Raw genomic sequence first — 17,526 nt, 5'->3', positions numbered from 1 at the left:
TTACTACAAATAGCATCCCCTATAATTTACTTGGCTTTTTTGTCTGTTAGTTCTCATTAGAACACATTGTATTTAGCGATTGTCCTTCTTTCGCGTAACAGCTGAAGACGAGGGCCTTTGTAGGCTGGCTGACGTGGGAGTGCAAACATTAGTTGAAAGCTGCATTTCTCCAGGGTCTGTTAGACTATTTTCATAATTTGCGAGCGCGCTTATTTGAGCTGCATACTCGCCGTACTAAAGGCGGCACCTGTTGTGCTTCCAAGTGGAGAAGAGGCCGTAGTTGCACGTGCTGCGGTTTGTCTATTGTGGCTGTTTATGCCAAAAGAGCTGCTGAGTCTACATATTCCTCGTCATAGCGCAAGCAAACTTCGCTTGAACATGCTGTTTGCGGATGTGACTAGACTAACTGCTATGAACTGGGCTAACTGCATCGCAGAAAAGCTAGCTTTACAATCATGAAAAGGGTATATATAAGCTATAAGGCGGACATTTAGTCTAGTCCATAGGCGTGCGCAGAAGGCGGGCAGGCGGGTGGCCGCTCCCCCTCCTAGTCACCTAAAAAGAGGGGGGCGCAGAGTGTGCCCCATACATTGACTTAATAGGGAGTGGGGTGTGTCGCAATGAACCTTCGCCCCCCCCCCCCAGAAGGGGAACCCTGCGCGCACCCTTGGTCTAGTTGGTATATAGTATAATGAAAAATGTTATTAGCTTCCTTGACCCCTTTATATATATATATATATATATATATATATATATATATATAATATATATATATATATATATATATATATATATATATACGGATCACTTCTTTCTGTCACCATCATCATACTTCATCACTATATTTCCCCCATTGCCGTTACCCCAGCGCAGTGTAGGAGGCCCGGGCGTACTAGCTCTGGCCACTCTCTCTGCCTTCTGATATATTTTCTCTCTTTCATTTATTGATTAACAATAATCTTTTATTTGCTCAGGAGTAAAATATAACGGCAATAAGAACCAGTCAAGAAATAAACAACGCATATTACAATTTACAATGTGCACCTTAAGAAAAACCGCGAGAAGACAGCGGAAGGTCAAGGTTCTCCCTGCGCAAATATAAGAAGAAGCGAGCGAGCTCGCCGACGACATTTAAATCCGCCCGTCGTGCTCCTAGCGCCACCTCGCTGGTAATGAAGAAACGCTTATAAGCGCCTAGCGTCTCTGAGTCCGTCCAGCGGTAAAGGGTGTGTATATAACGCTCGCCGTTAGCTACGTGGCGGATCTGCGTTTCGTGGCGCAGTGGTTAGCGCCACTCGCTGCGGAGCAAGAGGTCCCTGGTTCAATTCCGTGCTTCGGAAGCATTTTTCTGAATTATTTTTCTGTGGGGCTTTTATATATATATACATACTTATACATATACGGTGCATGACGGCGACGGCGACGGCAAAATTCAGCCGAGACTGTCCATATAATTGCTATCGCAATAAAAAAGAAGAAATAAAACCTGAGAGTTACGTAATAATAATATGTGGGATTTTACGACCCAAAACCACGATATGATTATGAGAGATGCCGAAATGAAGGGCTCCGGAAATTTTGACCACCTGGTGTTTTTTAACGTGCACTACATTGCACATTACACGGGCCTCTACCAGGGGCATAGCCAGAAATTTTTTTCGGGAGGGGGGCAGGGGCACCTCCTTGATCTGAAGTGGGGTTGGGCAGGGAGATGTGATCGAGTGTCATTTTTAGCTCTGTATGCCATGGCAAAAAAAATTTGGAGAGGGCACGGGCCCGGTGTACAAATATGTGCTAGCGTACATATATGCGCTGTAGTGAAAAAGAGTAGCTGCGTTCGACTTCTGCGTGTCGGCATCGCTCGCCTCGCACTCATGCGCACCGGCCAAGGGGCGGTGTTGGGGGTGGGGGGTTACCATAATCGATTAATCGAAAAGTTTTAATCGATTAATTCGATTAACTGAGAGGCGGAAATCTATTACGATTAATCGATTGACGGTGATCCTTTAATCGATTCATCGATTTATCGTTCATCGCTTTTACCGTCGCTATCAAGTAGCAAACAGAAGAATACATGGTGCAGTTGAAGTCACATGAAATGTTTTGATTGTTCGCCGCTAATAAAGCCGTCAGAACTATTTCGGTGTGCGTGCACAAAAGCCGCACCTGTGCAAAGGCCCATTGCGAAGCAAACTACAATTCCATTCTACTCCAATAAATCATCAACGCGATATACAGCTTCAATCGATGGTAAGGCAGGGTTTTGGTGTTTCTTTTATACGGTTGCGATGTATACGAGGGCTGTATCATACACTTACCGTTAACTTCTGACAAGCATTGCAAAATTAGGTTTTATTCTGTTTTGCATTTCCTTTCTCATAGAAGTAGGGTGATTCCACGTAAGATCGAACAAACGATGGCTGGTCGACCTCTCAAATTTATTTCAAAATTTTATATATTATTGCCTGATGAGTGGAAAGAAGAGATCCGCAATTTGTTTGCCGCCAAAAATTTTTTCGAACCACAGGAAATCAATAATGACGAAGAGGTGGAGTGGAGCGCTCATCCGCTCTGCTGTTTTGGCCAACTTTCGTTATGAATTGCACAAAATACATTAAAGTTAGGTAGCTGAAACTTATTTACCTAAATATATGCATGTTTTTGCTTCTGCTCAGGTATTTTTAGTTTTTATGTGTAGTGCAGATGTTTTTATAAAAAACCTCAAAAATGGCCCAATCGGCAAAATTTTCTTTACTTTGAAGGCCTTTATCTCAAAAAAGCCTCGTAGCAGAGGTACAGAAATTTCGCATTATGTTCTTTGCATGCTTATCTACCAAACTGCCAAATCTTGTATTTATATAACTTTTCAGTAAACCGATATGATCGGGCTAAATTCAAGAAAACACCGAACAATGAAAACTTCTGACGACAATTAAAAAAAAAACCTATTTTTTAAATTTCTTAAACTTTGTCCACATATTCTCCTCCACATCAGCTTTCACAATCATTAAAAACATGTTGCAAAATGTCGTTGCACTAATAGTTACGGCCCCTCCAATGAGACCCTTAGGCAAGGATGCGCAATTCCGACTTCTTGCCCTGCAAGTGTATAAAATGCAGGCAGGGTTGAATTTATTTTTATTAAAAGGTCAGCAGGTACCTAAAAAGGTGTCGCCGGCACTGAAGACGTTAATTTTGAAATTATTTGGTCACTGCAGCGGCTACGAGCGCGCACCCGAGATGCTCGTTGTAAAAAGACGGCGCAGTGAGAGCTCGTTCTCGCGTCCTCAGACCGATTGAGTTCGAAACAGCAACACCTCTCGGGTGACTTGAACGCACGTGCACTGGAGCTTCGCTATTCTATCCGCCCTCTATTCGCATCTCAGCTAGGCGCTGATAACACGGCGGAGATGGAAGCAAGATGAAAACTCTATAAGGGAGCTATGAGCGCTCGCTTCACGCACGCTGCTGCCACAGAAACTGCGCTGCGCCAGTTGCGATCAGTGGAAAGCATGAACGTGGCGCTCCAGTGGCAAAGCAAAATATGGATTGTCAAAGGAAAGAAAAGCAAAACTATCGGTAACCGGATGCGCTTGCCTATATTAGATGTCGGCAGCAGACGGCGTGAACTGGCCGCGCGTTCGGTGCGCTGTTCACACTTCATTCGGCGCGGATAGTTCTTGTGCTTTGCTCTTACTCTACTCCTCCTGTGCGTCTCATGGCGATAAAGTATAGCTCTGAATGAGTCTATTATGGAGACTACCTTTCGAAGCATAAGAAGCTTGAAGGAGTACTGGCACGAATTTTAGAAAATTTCGGATTATTGCTATAAATAAAAATACTGGTGTCGAGAAACCTAAAACGACTATTGTTGTGCCTGGGAATGCATCCTATATATTTTAACTAGCGCCACCTTAAAAAGACACTTTCGGTTTCGATATCGAGGGGGTGGCTTCTCAGTGTCGTTTCATAGCAGTGTGACGTCACGGAGATACAGAAATTTGCGACGTACTAGCGGGAAATGCGACGTACTAGCGTCATCTGCTCGTTGTGCAATAGACAACAATGAGTGAATTGTCGTTCAGTGACCCTGACAGTGATTTCTACGATTTAGGCTGCATGCAGGACGCAGAACTCGCGAACTCGGGGGAACTGTCTTGACTTGTCGGGATAATGTCCTCGCAGTGTGGCTGGCTCAGCGACGAAAACTTCAAAGTCAAATTAAAATATTTTATACGTGTTCTCCGACTCCAGTGTGTGGACAGCGTGGACACTGCATACCAACGAAGCAAAAAATGTCCCTTTTGCGATGTCTTAAAACCGTGTCAGTACTCATTTAATTATTGCAAAGAAGCCAAAATTTCGCAGAGTTACCGACCTAGAATAAATGCTTTGAAGTGACTGTCAGTGAGACGGACTACTTGTGCTACGCGTGCTGCAATGAAATATCTTCACCACTGCAATGAAAGATCTTCACGGAACGCACAGTTTAACGATGACATTCTTATACCCCCTGAAAAAGAAATCGACGCAATTAACCAGATCACTGTGACTACCGGTGCACGTGCGTTCAAGTCATCCGAGAGGTGTTGCTGTTTCGAACTCAATCGGTCTGAGAACGCGAAAACGGGCTCTCACTGCGCCGTCTCTTACAACGAGAATCTCGGGTGCGCGCGCGCCTGATCGGTAGCCCCGCGCTCGTGGCCGCTGCAGTGACCAAATATTTTCAAAATTAACGTCTTCAGTGCCGGCGACACCTTTCTAAGTACCTCCTGGCCTTTTAAGAAAAAGAAATTCAATCCTGCCTGCATTTTATACACTTGCTGGGCAAGAAGTCGGAATTGCCCATCCTTGCCTAAGGATCTCATTGGAGGCACCGCAACTATTAGTGAAACGACATTATGCAACATGTTTTTAATGATTATGAAAGCTGATGTGGAGGAGAATAAGTGGATGAAGTTTAAGAAATTTAAAAAATGGGGTTTTTTTTTTTAATTGTCGTCAGAAGGTTTCATTGTTCGGTGTTTTCTTTAACTTAGCCCGATCATATCTCTTTACTGAAAAGTTACATAAATACAAGATTTGGCACTTTGGTAGATAAGCATGCGAAGAACGTAATGCGGAATTTTTGTACCGCTGCTACAAGGCCTTTTTGAGATAAAGGCCTTCAAAGGCCTTTTTGAGATAAAGGCCTTCCACAAAACCCGTATAATAACAGCCCATAAGCTATACTATTATCGGCTGAGTTCTAGATTTAAATATGAAGTGAGAAATAATATACGTAATTTAGATACCCTAGCACATTTGGAAACAAATGAGCATTGCTATAAAACAAGACACAGAGAGCATTGGAATGTTGTCACACCCCGTTTGAATACTGGCATACAGCTTTTGTCTTATTCTTTACCATCGTTGCTAAACCATTTTCAGTTAATTAATTATGATTTGTTTGGTTGTTCCTTAGCAAAACTTAGATCGATGTTTGTAGAAGAAAGCTAATTTCATTTATCCTGGCGTTGTATTGTATTGTATTTTTTTTTCTTTGCATTTTTTTTTCTCAGGCTGTTGTGTATTACTTTTATTCTGCACTGATAATATGTTTTGACTTGTTAAGTGACTGTTTTTCCTTGCTGTTGGCCACACGCCATACATTACGGGCTACGGACTAGTCAAGCCGCCTATAGGCAGCTTTTTTTCCGTTGTCCTCCATCTGTAAAGTACACGGTGGAAATAAAGATTTGATTTGATTTGATTTGAAAGTAAAGAAAATTTTGCCAACTGGGCCCTTTTTGAGGTTTTTTTATAAAAACATCTACACTACACATAAAAACTAAAAATACCTGAGCAGAAGCAAAAACATGCATATATTTAGGTAAATAAATTTCAGTTACCTAACTTTAATATATTTTGTGCAATTCATAACGAAAGTTGGCCAAAACAGCAGAGCGGATGAGCGCACCACTCCACCTCTTCGTCATTATTGATTTCCTGTGGTTCGAAAATATTTTTGGCGGCAAAACAAATTGCGGATCTCTTCTTTCCACTCATCAGGCAATAATATATAAAATTTTGAAATAAATTTGAGAGGTCGACCAGCCATCGTTTGTTCGATCTTACGTGGAATCACCCAGTACTTCTAGCAGCTCCCAAAACTAAGTTGAAAACTTCGTACTTTCATTAATTTACATTGTTCAACATCTGTAAAAGAAATTTCGTCCGACTATTTAGCATATATTTTGTGCCACACTGAATGCCAACTTGATATTCTAGACAAGACCCTGTGTGTGCCATTGTTGGCTTTCTTGTAGAATGGAAGTTCCAGTTTTGCTGACTCACAACGATGTCCTGTTTTTGCCATCTTTATATAATGGCGCTTCCAATATTGGAAGTTGGCTGGCAACGGTATTCCATTGTTGCCGTCCTAACAAGATGGCTGCGCCAGTATTCTATGTTTCTTGGAACGATGGGCCTTTGTTGCCGTCCTTATAAGATGGCGCCGCCAATATTGTATGTTGACTGGCTACGATGGGCCTCTGTTGCCGCCCTTGCATGATGCGGGTACCAATATAGTATTTTGGCTCGCTATGATGAAGCATTGTTGGCATTACCACAGGCTGGCTTTGCCAACATTCGTTTCGTAGTAGCTTGATTGGGCCTTGCTTGGGCCATCGTTTGCCAACGTATAAACAATATTGGACCAATGTCCTGTGTGCCTGGGACATGTCACGCTCATGGTGTGCTCGCGGCCGTTTCGCTAGTTTGATGTATATCAAAATTAGTATGGCGTGACATGATTATATGAAGAAAATAAACGACAAGTCGTGACTTGAAAATCATGAAATGTATGTCATGTATGGCATGATTTGCATATCACACTCATGGTGCGGTGGCGGCCGTTTCGCTAGCTTTATGTATATCAAAATTAGTATGGCCTGACATGACTGTACGACGAAGATAAATTATAGATAATACCACGAAAATCATGAAATGCATGTTATGTACGGCATTATATACATGCCACGCTCATAGTGCACTCGTGGCTGTTTCATTAACTCGATTTGTGTAAAAACTGGTACCTCATGACACGAGTGTATGAAGAACATAAATGACGAGTCCTGCATTGTGTATACTATGGTATACGTTTCATTAGCATAGTATATACAAGATTGTACATGCATGCATGACAAACATGAGATAGTGAACAACATGTCACGACATGAATGCGTTGACTTTCTTCAAAGACAAGTAATGCGGTGTATGCACCTCATCGCTGACTGCTTCCCATTACATCGATTCCCACAGTGGGTGAGATCTGCCGTTTTTTATTTATTTATTTGGACCTATCTCGAATTTTTGGAAAACACCGCTTTTTTGCTCACAACCAGTGACGCTGACAGCGACAACGACGCCGACACCGAAATTTCTATTAAACCAACTATTTAACACTGTCGCGTTAAAAAATTCATCCATATGAAATGAGCGTCAGAATTACTTCTAGTTTCATGAAACTGCGCATTTATTAAGTGAAATGACAATTCAATCATGTATACAATAGAAATGTAATGTCTATACTACACCTTTGTATTCACAAACTTCTGGAAAGACTCTTAATGAACATAAAGATTTTGTGTCGGACATTTGTTAAAACCCCGTTTTTGCTGATAAATGCTACTGTACTGATTGGTTTTAGTGAGAAAGCTTTTAAGTAATATTAGGGAACAGAATTCTAATTTAGTCCCTCAAATGTTTGAAAATGTCCTAAATTTCTGAAAGTTACTTTGCTGGATAGAAACTGAAGCACGACGGATGAGAAATAAACTAATTGAACCCTTTCGGACCTGGTGTTCTATAAGAAGGACACAAACGAAAATTCCAATACATTTTGACATACATTCCTAGGAACTGAAAAACGTCTGAGGCATCCTGAATACAGCTGTGCTAGCATAGGTGATAGCTTTTCATCATCGTGGAAATTTGCCGAACCTCCGCAATTTGAAGGCAAGATGGCAGAATTTGAAAAAAAGATGAGAGCAGACACAGCTGAGTACTTGACAACATTTCACTCATCAACTCTTCTCTCGGTAGCTGTTGTAGTTTTCACTGTTGTTTCAAATATGCTGAAGGGCTTATTAACAAACTTTTACGTATTGCCGCGAGCAATGCATAATCTTCATGTCCTAAATATAGAACACCAGGGCTGACTGGTTTTCAGAGCTCTGAATGCATTGAATGTTGCTCCAGAGCCATGCTTGTCGCAGCTTCCGATTTCTTGCTATCCTGTTCGAGAAATCAGCCTGGTTTTCCGCAAATACGTTTGATGCACTATATGAATGGTGTGTGAGGGAGCTAGACGACAGTAATGATGAAGTAGAGTTTCGGCACCTCGCTGTTGCATGCAACGGAAAAAGTATTTTTGGCGCAGTAAAGCAGCAGTTGACAATCTGTCATGCTATTAGATCTTAGAAAGCGTTCAATAATGAGACGCAGGCCATTCAAGGACACTCAAGAGCTCTGTATTATGAGCGCAAAAATCTTGCTTTTGAACCTTTCAGGCGCAATTTTGTATGGCTGCTGGCATGTAAGCTTTACAGAAGGTGCACGGGTTAACATGATAGAATTCATTATTGGTGTCAAAATACACCATATTGCGCTTAAGAATTATAGAGCCCTGGTATCGTGTATGTGGAACGTGCCGCCATTTTTCTTACATACTGATGGGCTGATCAGAATACATTATATTCGTTCTGTGTAGGTGGTGGTAAGGCAAAATCTACAAAAATATTCTGCCCGATCAAAAGAAATAGAAGCTGAAAGGGTTAAAAAACACACTTCCTACAGTCACCACGTAAAAAGTTTAATTTTATAGCCAACAAATATCCTCAAAATGGTTGCCATAGTTGTCATGTCTTCATTCATGCAATCTCTTAGTGGTTCGATATGTGTGCGCAGGTGTGTCAAGTGATGAAGCTTAAGGAGCGCCCATCAGCGATCCAGATTCGGTATGCTGGATCAAAAGGCATGCTTTGCATCAACCCTGAATTGCCCAACAAGAAAACTGTTGTGCCTACGGCCCAGCATGCAGAAGTTTCCATGCACCAGCTCAGAGTACCTTGAAGTGGTCAAGGTCTCGGCACCACGTAAGTCTATTCATGAACTTGCAGCTGGCACTTTCAGAGGCGCTACTGCAATGCAGAATTGCAAGTTAGTGTTGCAATCGCGGTATTCTCTTTAACATGCACTTAATTGTGCACAGTAATAATGAGAGCTAACAGACAATAACGCCAAGGAAAGTATAGGGGGTTTTATCTGTAGTATTTAGAATATAAATGTGAAGAATGTAAAGTGGACGAAAAGATGACTTGCCGCCGGCAGGGACCGAACCTGCGACCTTCGAATAACGCGTCCGATGCTCTACCACTGAGCTACGGCGGCGGTCATCTCCCCGTCCACTTTATGGGGTATATATGTGCATTTAAACCTAGGAGTGTTAGTCAGCGCCAATCGCAACCATGGCGGCGAGTGTGGAACACTCTTTTTCTGCCTTTCTGGCGTCACGTAGCACGCGATCTTTTTTACGAGCTGGCTGCTGACCAATAATCTCTCGCATACTACCTGAAGGCATCAAGTCTGCCAGAACGAGACCCTTGCTATGAATGAAGGAAAGATGATGACTCTTAAGGGCTCGTTTTCATTGTTAGACACAATACTAATGAGAACTAACAGACAATAACACCAAGGAAAGTATAGGGGGTGTTATCTGTAGTACTTAAAATATAAATATGAAGAAAGTAAAGTGGACGAAAAGATGACTTGCCGCCGGCAGGGACCGAACCTGTGACCTTCGAATAACGCGTCCGATGCCCTACCACTGAGCCACGGCGGCGGTCATCCCCCCGTCCACTTTATGGGGTATATAAGTGCATTTAAACCTTGGAGTGTTAGTCAGCGCCATTCGCAGCCATGGCGGCGAGTGTGGAACTCTTTTTCTGCCTTTCTGGCGTCACGTAGCACGTGACCTTTTTTACGAGCTGGCAGCTGACCAATAATCCATCGCATACTACCTGAAGGTAGTATGCGAGGGATTATTATCTCCACTTCCCTTCTCCCCTCCCCCTTTCCACTCTTCCTCTGAAACGCAGCAAGACATGCCGAAATTCTCTCCGGCGCAACGCCGCGATGAGGGCCAGCGCATGCGCGTCCCCTCCTCCTCTCTCTCCTCTCCTACTCCTCCTCCCTCTCGCACGCCTGTCCTCCGCGTTCCCCGCTCGCCCTGTGAGAATTAACGGCCAGGCTAGAGGGAAGACAAGACGCGCGTAGCGTTCCTCTTCGCGTTCCACGACGCGAGGTCGGTTGCATGCCCAACGAACGAAAACGGAACGCGACCGTGCAAATGCTCCGACTTCGCATCGCCCCTGGTCCCCTTTAGCGGGAAATGGTGAAATTTTTTTAATTAACCCTCAGCTGTTACTTGCTTCTTTTTCGTGTGTGTGTGTATCTGCACTATAGATGGGTCGAATAAGTGCCATGTTGTAATGTGCGTTGTTTATTGATTGACTGGTTCCTATTGCCGCTATAGTTTACTCCTTAACAAATAAAATATACCTGTTTACCAATGAGTGAAAGAGAAAATATATTGGAAGGCACACAGGGTGGCCTGAGCTAGAACGCCCCAGCCTGCTACTGTGCACTGGGGAAAATGCAACGGGAGAAAAATAGTGATGAAATAAGATGATGAGGACAGGCATAAGTGATCCGCATATACATAATAACGCATGATTACTAGCTTAAAGGGGATAAAGACGCTAACAGTGATCCTTTATTGTTGTATATACCAACTAGCCCAACTGTCCGCCTTATAGCGCATATACCTTTTTCCATGATTGTAAAGCAAGCTTTCCTGTGATGCAGTTAGCTCAATTATTGGCAGTTAGTCACTTCGGCAAACAGCTTGTTCGAGCGGAGTTTGCTTGCGCTATGACGCGGAAAATGTAGACTCAGCTATCTTGGCATAAATACGCATAATAGACAAACCTCAGAACATGCAACTAGGACCTCGTCTCCATTTCAAACACTAAAGGTGCCGCCTTTACTTGGGTGAATATGCAGCGCGAGGATGCACACTCGTGGATTATGAAAAGGGTCTAACAGACCCTTTTCACAATTGTAACAATTGTTATTATTGTTAAGGTTCAGGCTTTACGCACCATTGAAGAGGTGCTCGTAGCACCAGGTGAAGGCAACGATCAGATGAAACTTGTGGAGTACACTGGCGCAGCTGCCGTTTATTCTAGCCGGGGAGAAAAAACTCATGTCACTCTAATTCCCGCAGATGGCTGTGCCGATGTTCTGTTGGAGGCCAGTATGTTGCTGTGAAATCACACATGGGTGATCTCAAAGAAGAGATTACGTCAGTGCGCAATTATAGTATTATCGAGGGCTTCCACAATAGCTAACGGACAAACGGAGAAAACATACCGCCCCTACGTGTGCGAGCGTCTTATTTACTTTCTCTTCCTCCTCGTCTCTCTTTTACCATTCTCGGGATTTCCTCACCCTCGCCCACGCTGCATGTTTTCGGTATGACTTTTGGACCAGTGTGGCCGCCGAAAGCGCCTCTGATTTCGGTGCGTTCGAGTAAGCAGGCTTCGAGGAAATACGACCTGCGACCGAATCGTCCATAGATGATGGCCACAGATCCTCGAACCCGTGATATCACCCTAAGACGACGGGCCCCCTGTGTCCAGTGGACGAGCGTGCAAATTCTGACGCGCACGCAAATGCACACATGTGACCTCTAGTGCGTCTGATAGAAAGACTTGGGTTGAGATCAAACACAAATATTGCTTCTCAAACAATAAGATAGCCTTTTATTGCGATAGCAATTATATGGACAGTCTCGGCTGATTTTTGCCGTCGCCGCCGTCATGCACCGTACATGTATATGGATATATATATGTATTTCTGAATTATTTTTCTTTGTGACTTTTCTGTATATATATATATATATATATATATATATATATATATATATATATATAATATATATATATATATATATATATATATAGAAAAGTCCACAAGAAAAATAATTCAGAAATACTTTCCGACACGCGGAATCGAACGGCCAACCTCTCGCTACGAAACGCGCCGCGGTAGACGCCTAAGCCACGGACAGTAGCGTCCTTCAGCATGCTAACGGCAAGCTATTTATATACACCATTTACTTCAGCGTGCTTTCTTACTCACCATCGAAATGGCGCAATGTGCGCGCTGGGCGCTGGACGCGCTTTAAAGGTCGTCGCCCCGCTGCTGCGAACGCCAAGGCTGTTCGCCCTACAGGGCGTGGTCGCCTTTGTGCGCTGATCTCAAGGAAAGAGTGGAGCGGGCGGGGGGAAAGGGGGTGTGGACCGGGGGTTGTATGTCTTGTGCTTTCCCGCGAGGTCCGCGCTGAAGTCACAGAGCGTACGAAGGTCAATTCGCTCGCTGCAGCGGCCGCGTTTGCGAAAGGAGCGCGCTGTTCAAACAGAAATAAGTAACAACTGCGACATTTAGTTCGCGCTCGTCCTGTGTGTACCTGTTCGTTCGTTTCGTGCGTCCTGTTTTATGTTAGAACAGTGCGCTTCAAGTATCGAGCTGTGACGCATGATAGTTCGCGCTCGTCCTGTGTGCGTTGTTTTCGTGCGTCCTTTGGGCTCGAGCGACGCGCTGGCAATTTCGAGCTGCTTTCCGTTCTTCGCGTTACATTCTAATTTGTTGCTATCGCATTCATTGCTTCGCCGTTGCAATGAAACTGTGACTTTTTTAAAGCGTAGCCATAAAGATGTTGAAAGTATCACTTACAAAACAATTATTCGATTAAAGGCCAAATCGACGAATGATTAAAAATGAAGCGATTAAAAATTTTAATCGACCATTCCTGATGCGAGAACGCCGGCTGGTAGGCGCACCAGCCTCAGAGCAAGGCCTGGTGGCGCTATGGAGAAGAAAGCTGTGGACAATCTGCTTTCAGTTGGCAGTGAGACTGGTCCACCGGGCGGCCCCGGAGGCGTCTAGCGTTGAGCTAGACGTGCTAGGTAAGCGCCATGCTCCGGGCCTACCTCACCCGCATGTTAAAATGGCTCATCAAGCATTTCTTAGGTGTGCTACTGTGAATGTTTGAGACGCTTCTTCTAGAAAGAAGCAAAGACAAGTGTATCGGTTGTTGTGGGAGGAAAATCTGGTTATATTGGCCGTGCAGGAGACGAAAACGGAGGGTGAGTAGGAGACTGGGAGCATGGTGCGCAAGTTCACGTCGCGATATTTTGCCATTGTGAGCCATGCTCTATGTAGATTGGGGGAATGCGTTCTCTTTGTTAGAAAGCTGCCTGTTCTGGTTGTGCAAAATGTATTGTCATGTCCTTCAGGCCGATTTGTATTGTGCGACATTGCTTATTGTTACAGTGAGCGGCGCGCTCTTTGCGTCTATGCCCCAACTACCATGCAGGAGCGCTTCGGTTATTTTCTAATTTGCGGCAGTCCATGTGCAATGAAATAAGCTCATGTTGGTTGAGGATTTTAATTGTGTATTGAAGGAAAGAAATAATCAAGTGTTCGCAAGTTCAAAGACAAAAGCAGTAATGTCCTGGCGCAAGTGATTGTGAATTGTGAATGGGTAGATATTGCAGAATGTCCGCAGTTTCCGAACAGTTAAGTATACCCACTTTCAAGGTGCAAGCAATGGCTGATGAGACCGATTATACATATCAGTAGACAAAAGAGCACAATGTCGCAGCTATTGCGTTGTGCCGGTGCTTTTTCTGATCATTGCCTCGCAAAGGGCCAGATAGGTTCAGAGAAAGGAAGCGATAGATTTATGTGGGAACAGTGGACAATGAAATCCAATCTTTTACTTGACGAGTCCTTCAAAGTAGCAGTGATGAATAAAATTACAGAAATTAGGGAAGCTCATGTACAAGAAATAGCTAAAGTGGAAATTTCAAAGCAGCGGATCAAAATAAAAGCGATTCAGAGACCCAGTATCATTTCCTTTGAATCGAAAAAGAAAGAAAAAGAGCTAAAATTGATGCTAGCGAAACTGAGACAGCACTGGAATGTGAAAAACCTGAGGTATATGCCGAGGATTTGCGTAATATCAAACAAAAACTTGAGATTTATGATGAAGAACGTCGTCGAGGAGCACTAGTACGAGCAAGAGCAATGGATATGACCTTAGATGAGAACTCAACGAAACGTGCAGTTGGACTCGAAAAAAGTCACGCCAGGCGGAACCATGTAGATGTTATCGAAGTCAGTGGCGTAGAGATGGCAGCCAATGACATAACCGGACAGGCGTTTTTTTAAACACTACGAAGCACTTTTCCCTACTAGACCTCCTGACATGGAGGTATTTACAGAGGCGTTCCTTAATAGAATGCCGCGGTTGCCCGAAGACACGAAAGCAACATTATAACTACCTATTCACAAATCAAACAAAAAAAGACCATAGATAAGCTCGATCTTGATGAATCACCATGACCTGACGGCCTCAGTGATGTGTTTTACAAGACATTTCAATATGAATTATTTGGACTGATAACAGATGCCTTCAACGAGTCATATGAACAGACTGTGTGCATCGGTCCTTTACTGAGAGGGTAACACACTTATGTTGGCATCTTGGAATACAGTGCATTACTAATGGATGGCGCAGAAACGCATTTGATTAGAAGGATCGAAGCCCTGATTCGCTTCAAAGTAGTTTCCTAGGTAATAGAGGAGGTAGTCCTTATTCCTAAGGAGGTAGTATCCTTAGGAGTAGTGATCAGATGGGCCATTGCATTCTGCATGATGCCATCCCTTGACTCAAAGTTGGGTTCCATTTCAGCGGCATTTCAGCTAGGGAAATCATCGAAAATCACGCGGGGCCATATCGGCGAAGTAGCAATCCTGAGAAATCACAGGCATGTGTTTGAAACTCCGCTTCTTATCCTCAATTGTTAGTAGTATTGGTACGAATTTCGCAAACACTGTCCTCCTACTCAAATCTTGGGTGATTTGGAACGAACTGATCCACAGCTTACCCCTATCTCGCAAGTTGGCGGACTGTGCTGCGACGGTTCCTTATAACCAGGAGGGAAGGAACAGATGACGTAAGCCCGCTTTGCTCAATGACATTCTTATTTGGGCTTAATGGGGGTCTGCCTGAACGCGGTTCACTGTCCGGTGGTGTGCGGCCATGTTTGAAGCGGTTCTACCACTCATTTACTTGAGGAGTGATCATGACATCATCATCGAAAACCTGCTGAATCATGTCAATCTGTCAATGGTTTGCATTTGGGTATCACTAAGCTTTTGGAAAAATTGGTGCAATGTCGCTATTCATGTCGTTCTGTCATTTTTTCGGAACTACTTAGATCCAACAAACATCACTACTCACTCGTGGGCTGACAGCCAGAAACAGGCGCTTTATGCGAGCAGGGAAAGCAATCTGCATGTGCATGAATGTTCCCTCTATACTCCACCGAAGGACGCTCCCGCACTTCATGAGTTCATGTGTAGAAAAAGGTTTGATACTTTTTGAACTCACCTGGTGAAAACTTGCAGCTAGGTACGATCGGTACTTCCGCTATTCTGCAAGCTTCCCTGAAGACAGTAAAAAGTGCTCTTATTTTCGATCTCTGGTCATTACGATATGAACTTTAAGCCACATGGAACCAATTCATCATAATATCGCTCGTTCAAGTGCCTTTATTATTTCGTGCTCTGTGCTAGGTTCGGTGACATTGAACCGACCGCTCATCACCATCCTGGAGCAGCTGGGTGTGCCAAGTGACACTTTCGTCCGCTTGCAACAGAACATGATTCTCGAATTCACCGATGCCCTGGTTAGCGAGTCCAGTGCCGCCGAGGTGCTTACAGCATGGTCCAAGCTGCCGTTGCCGTACCAGGAGCTGTCCAAGGCTGGGTTTCAGCTCACGTTGGACCCCTTCTTTCGGTCACTCCTTCTTGCTGTGTACCGAAACACAGTTGGTAAGTTATCATAATGTGCTTTCCACAGTCACCAGTGAAATTATGCATGCTGTCATCAACTTGAAATTCAAGAAGTCTATTTTTAAACGTATTTGCTTTCTGCCAGTAAAACCTGTCGGATAACTTCACAAAAAAATTAAGAAGAGAGAAAAATGTCACCAACCATGTTTACCGAGTTAGCGCCTCCTCTATTTTGTCAGTGCCTGGGCGAAGTTTCTCCTCGAGCCATCGAGCGCCCGCTCCGCCTCCGCTCGCCGCTGCCGCGTGGTGGTGCTGTGCAAGTAAACTACGATAGGCTGGCGCTGAACGACCGCGCGTATTACGAAGCTCGTGAATTCGTGTTTGCATCCGAGTTTAATTGCATTCGTGCTTCTCGTAGGCTTTCATGGGTAAAGGGGGATGGAAAGAAACGCGAACATACTGGCGCGCTGTTTTCATCACGCTCTGACCGTGGCGGCAATAAGAAGAGGCGAGATGGTCTTCGATTGTATCATGGATTACTCTGTCTTTTCGTTAATCATCCAGGATAAAACTATACTTGAAAATAAATGCGAAACAGCAAGGATTGTAGATGCCACAGGTTCGCGCTTCTTTCCATTCCCACTCTACGTATTCCGCTGGCAGTCTGCCAGGCAGTGCTGCCAGTTCAATACTTGGATTCGAGTTTGATAGCATTCGCGTTTTATTTTCATTTCAGGCTATTGCAACCACGTCATTTGCATGCCCTCGTATGTCATACTGTTGTCTTGAACTCTGCAATTGGAACGGAGGTAAATCACGATTGTCTTTTTTTAGTTCCCTTTATTGATAAAGAAACAAGAAGCTCGCAGGATCGTTATGAATTCACTTAAGACGACTGAAAGGCGAAATCTATCTTCTTTATCTTCTCAGTAAATCTATTGAACATCCCGTGCCTCCTTCCGAGATATTTCTACATCTAACGTTGTTTTCTTACAGTCTCAAGGATCGGAGGCGCTGCAAGTTTTCTGTACCTGAGCTGGTTATGCACTGCCTCCGTGGTCGGCCCATTTTGACCAAGCGAAGCTATAATATGACGACGCCACGTTATGTGACGTCATGATCATGTCACAAAAATTTATCTGTGACGTCATATGATGACGTCGTCACGTAATGATGATTTCTTGCATCACTCGTGTTGACACCCCTGACGGTCAATTTTTGCGTTTGACGAGGCATCTAAGGCTTTCGCCTTAATACACTGTTCGGCTGTCCTTCCATAATATTCCAGCGGCCGCTGTTCGGGACAAGTGGCTTGCAGTAATTAGGCGGGATAATTGTTCTCCTAATACATCTTCAAACTACACTAAAATATGTAGCCGTCATTTATGACTCGAAGATTTCATAGAATATAAGAAGCGGCGTCTTAAGAAGGATGCAAAATCGTCAGCCTTTGAAGATTACCCTTCACGTTTGCGGCCCAAGGTAACAAATGAACCAAGCATGCAAGTATCACGAAACGTGACCGTGCTCGCCCGAACAGTGAACGAATGCATGTAC

At 43.9% G+C, this 17,526-nt stretch overlaps 1 protein-coding gene across 1 annotated transcript in view; it reads left to right on the top strand.

Annotated features, from left to right (window-relative positions):
- Positions 1-17,526, top strand: part of LOC119385548 (uncharacterized) — a 140,910-nt gene that overhangs the window by 119,312 nt on the left and 4,072 nt on the right. The window contains 3 exon segments of the mRNA XM_037652993.1: positions 8,950-9,048; positions 9,050-9,137; positions 15,751-16,008. Coding sequence (XP_037508921.1) covers positions 8,950-9,048; positions 9,050-9,137; positions 15,751-16,008 — 445 coding nt within the window.

This window comes from Rhipicephalus sanguineus, chromosome 1, assembly GCF_013339695.2.
Source record: "Rhipicephalus sanguineus isolate Rsan-2018 chromosome 1, BIME_Rsan_1.4, whole genome shotgun sequence".
Classification (NCBI taxonomy): domain Eukaryota; kingdom Metazoa; phylum Arthropoda; class Arachnida; order Ixodida; family Ixodidae; genus Rhipicephalus; species Rhipicephalus sanguineus.
Note: the sequence above shows the minus strand (reverse complement) of the source record. Positions and strands in the feature narration are given on the sequence as shown.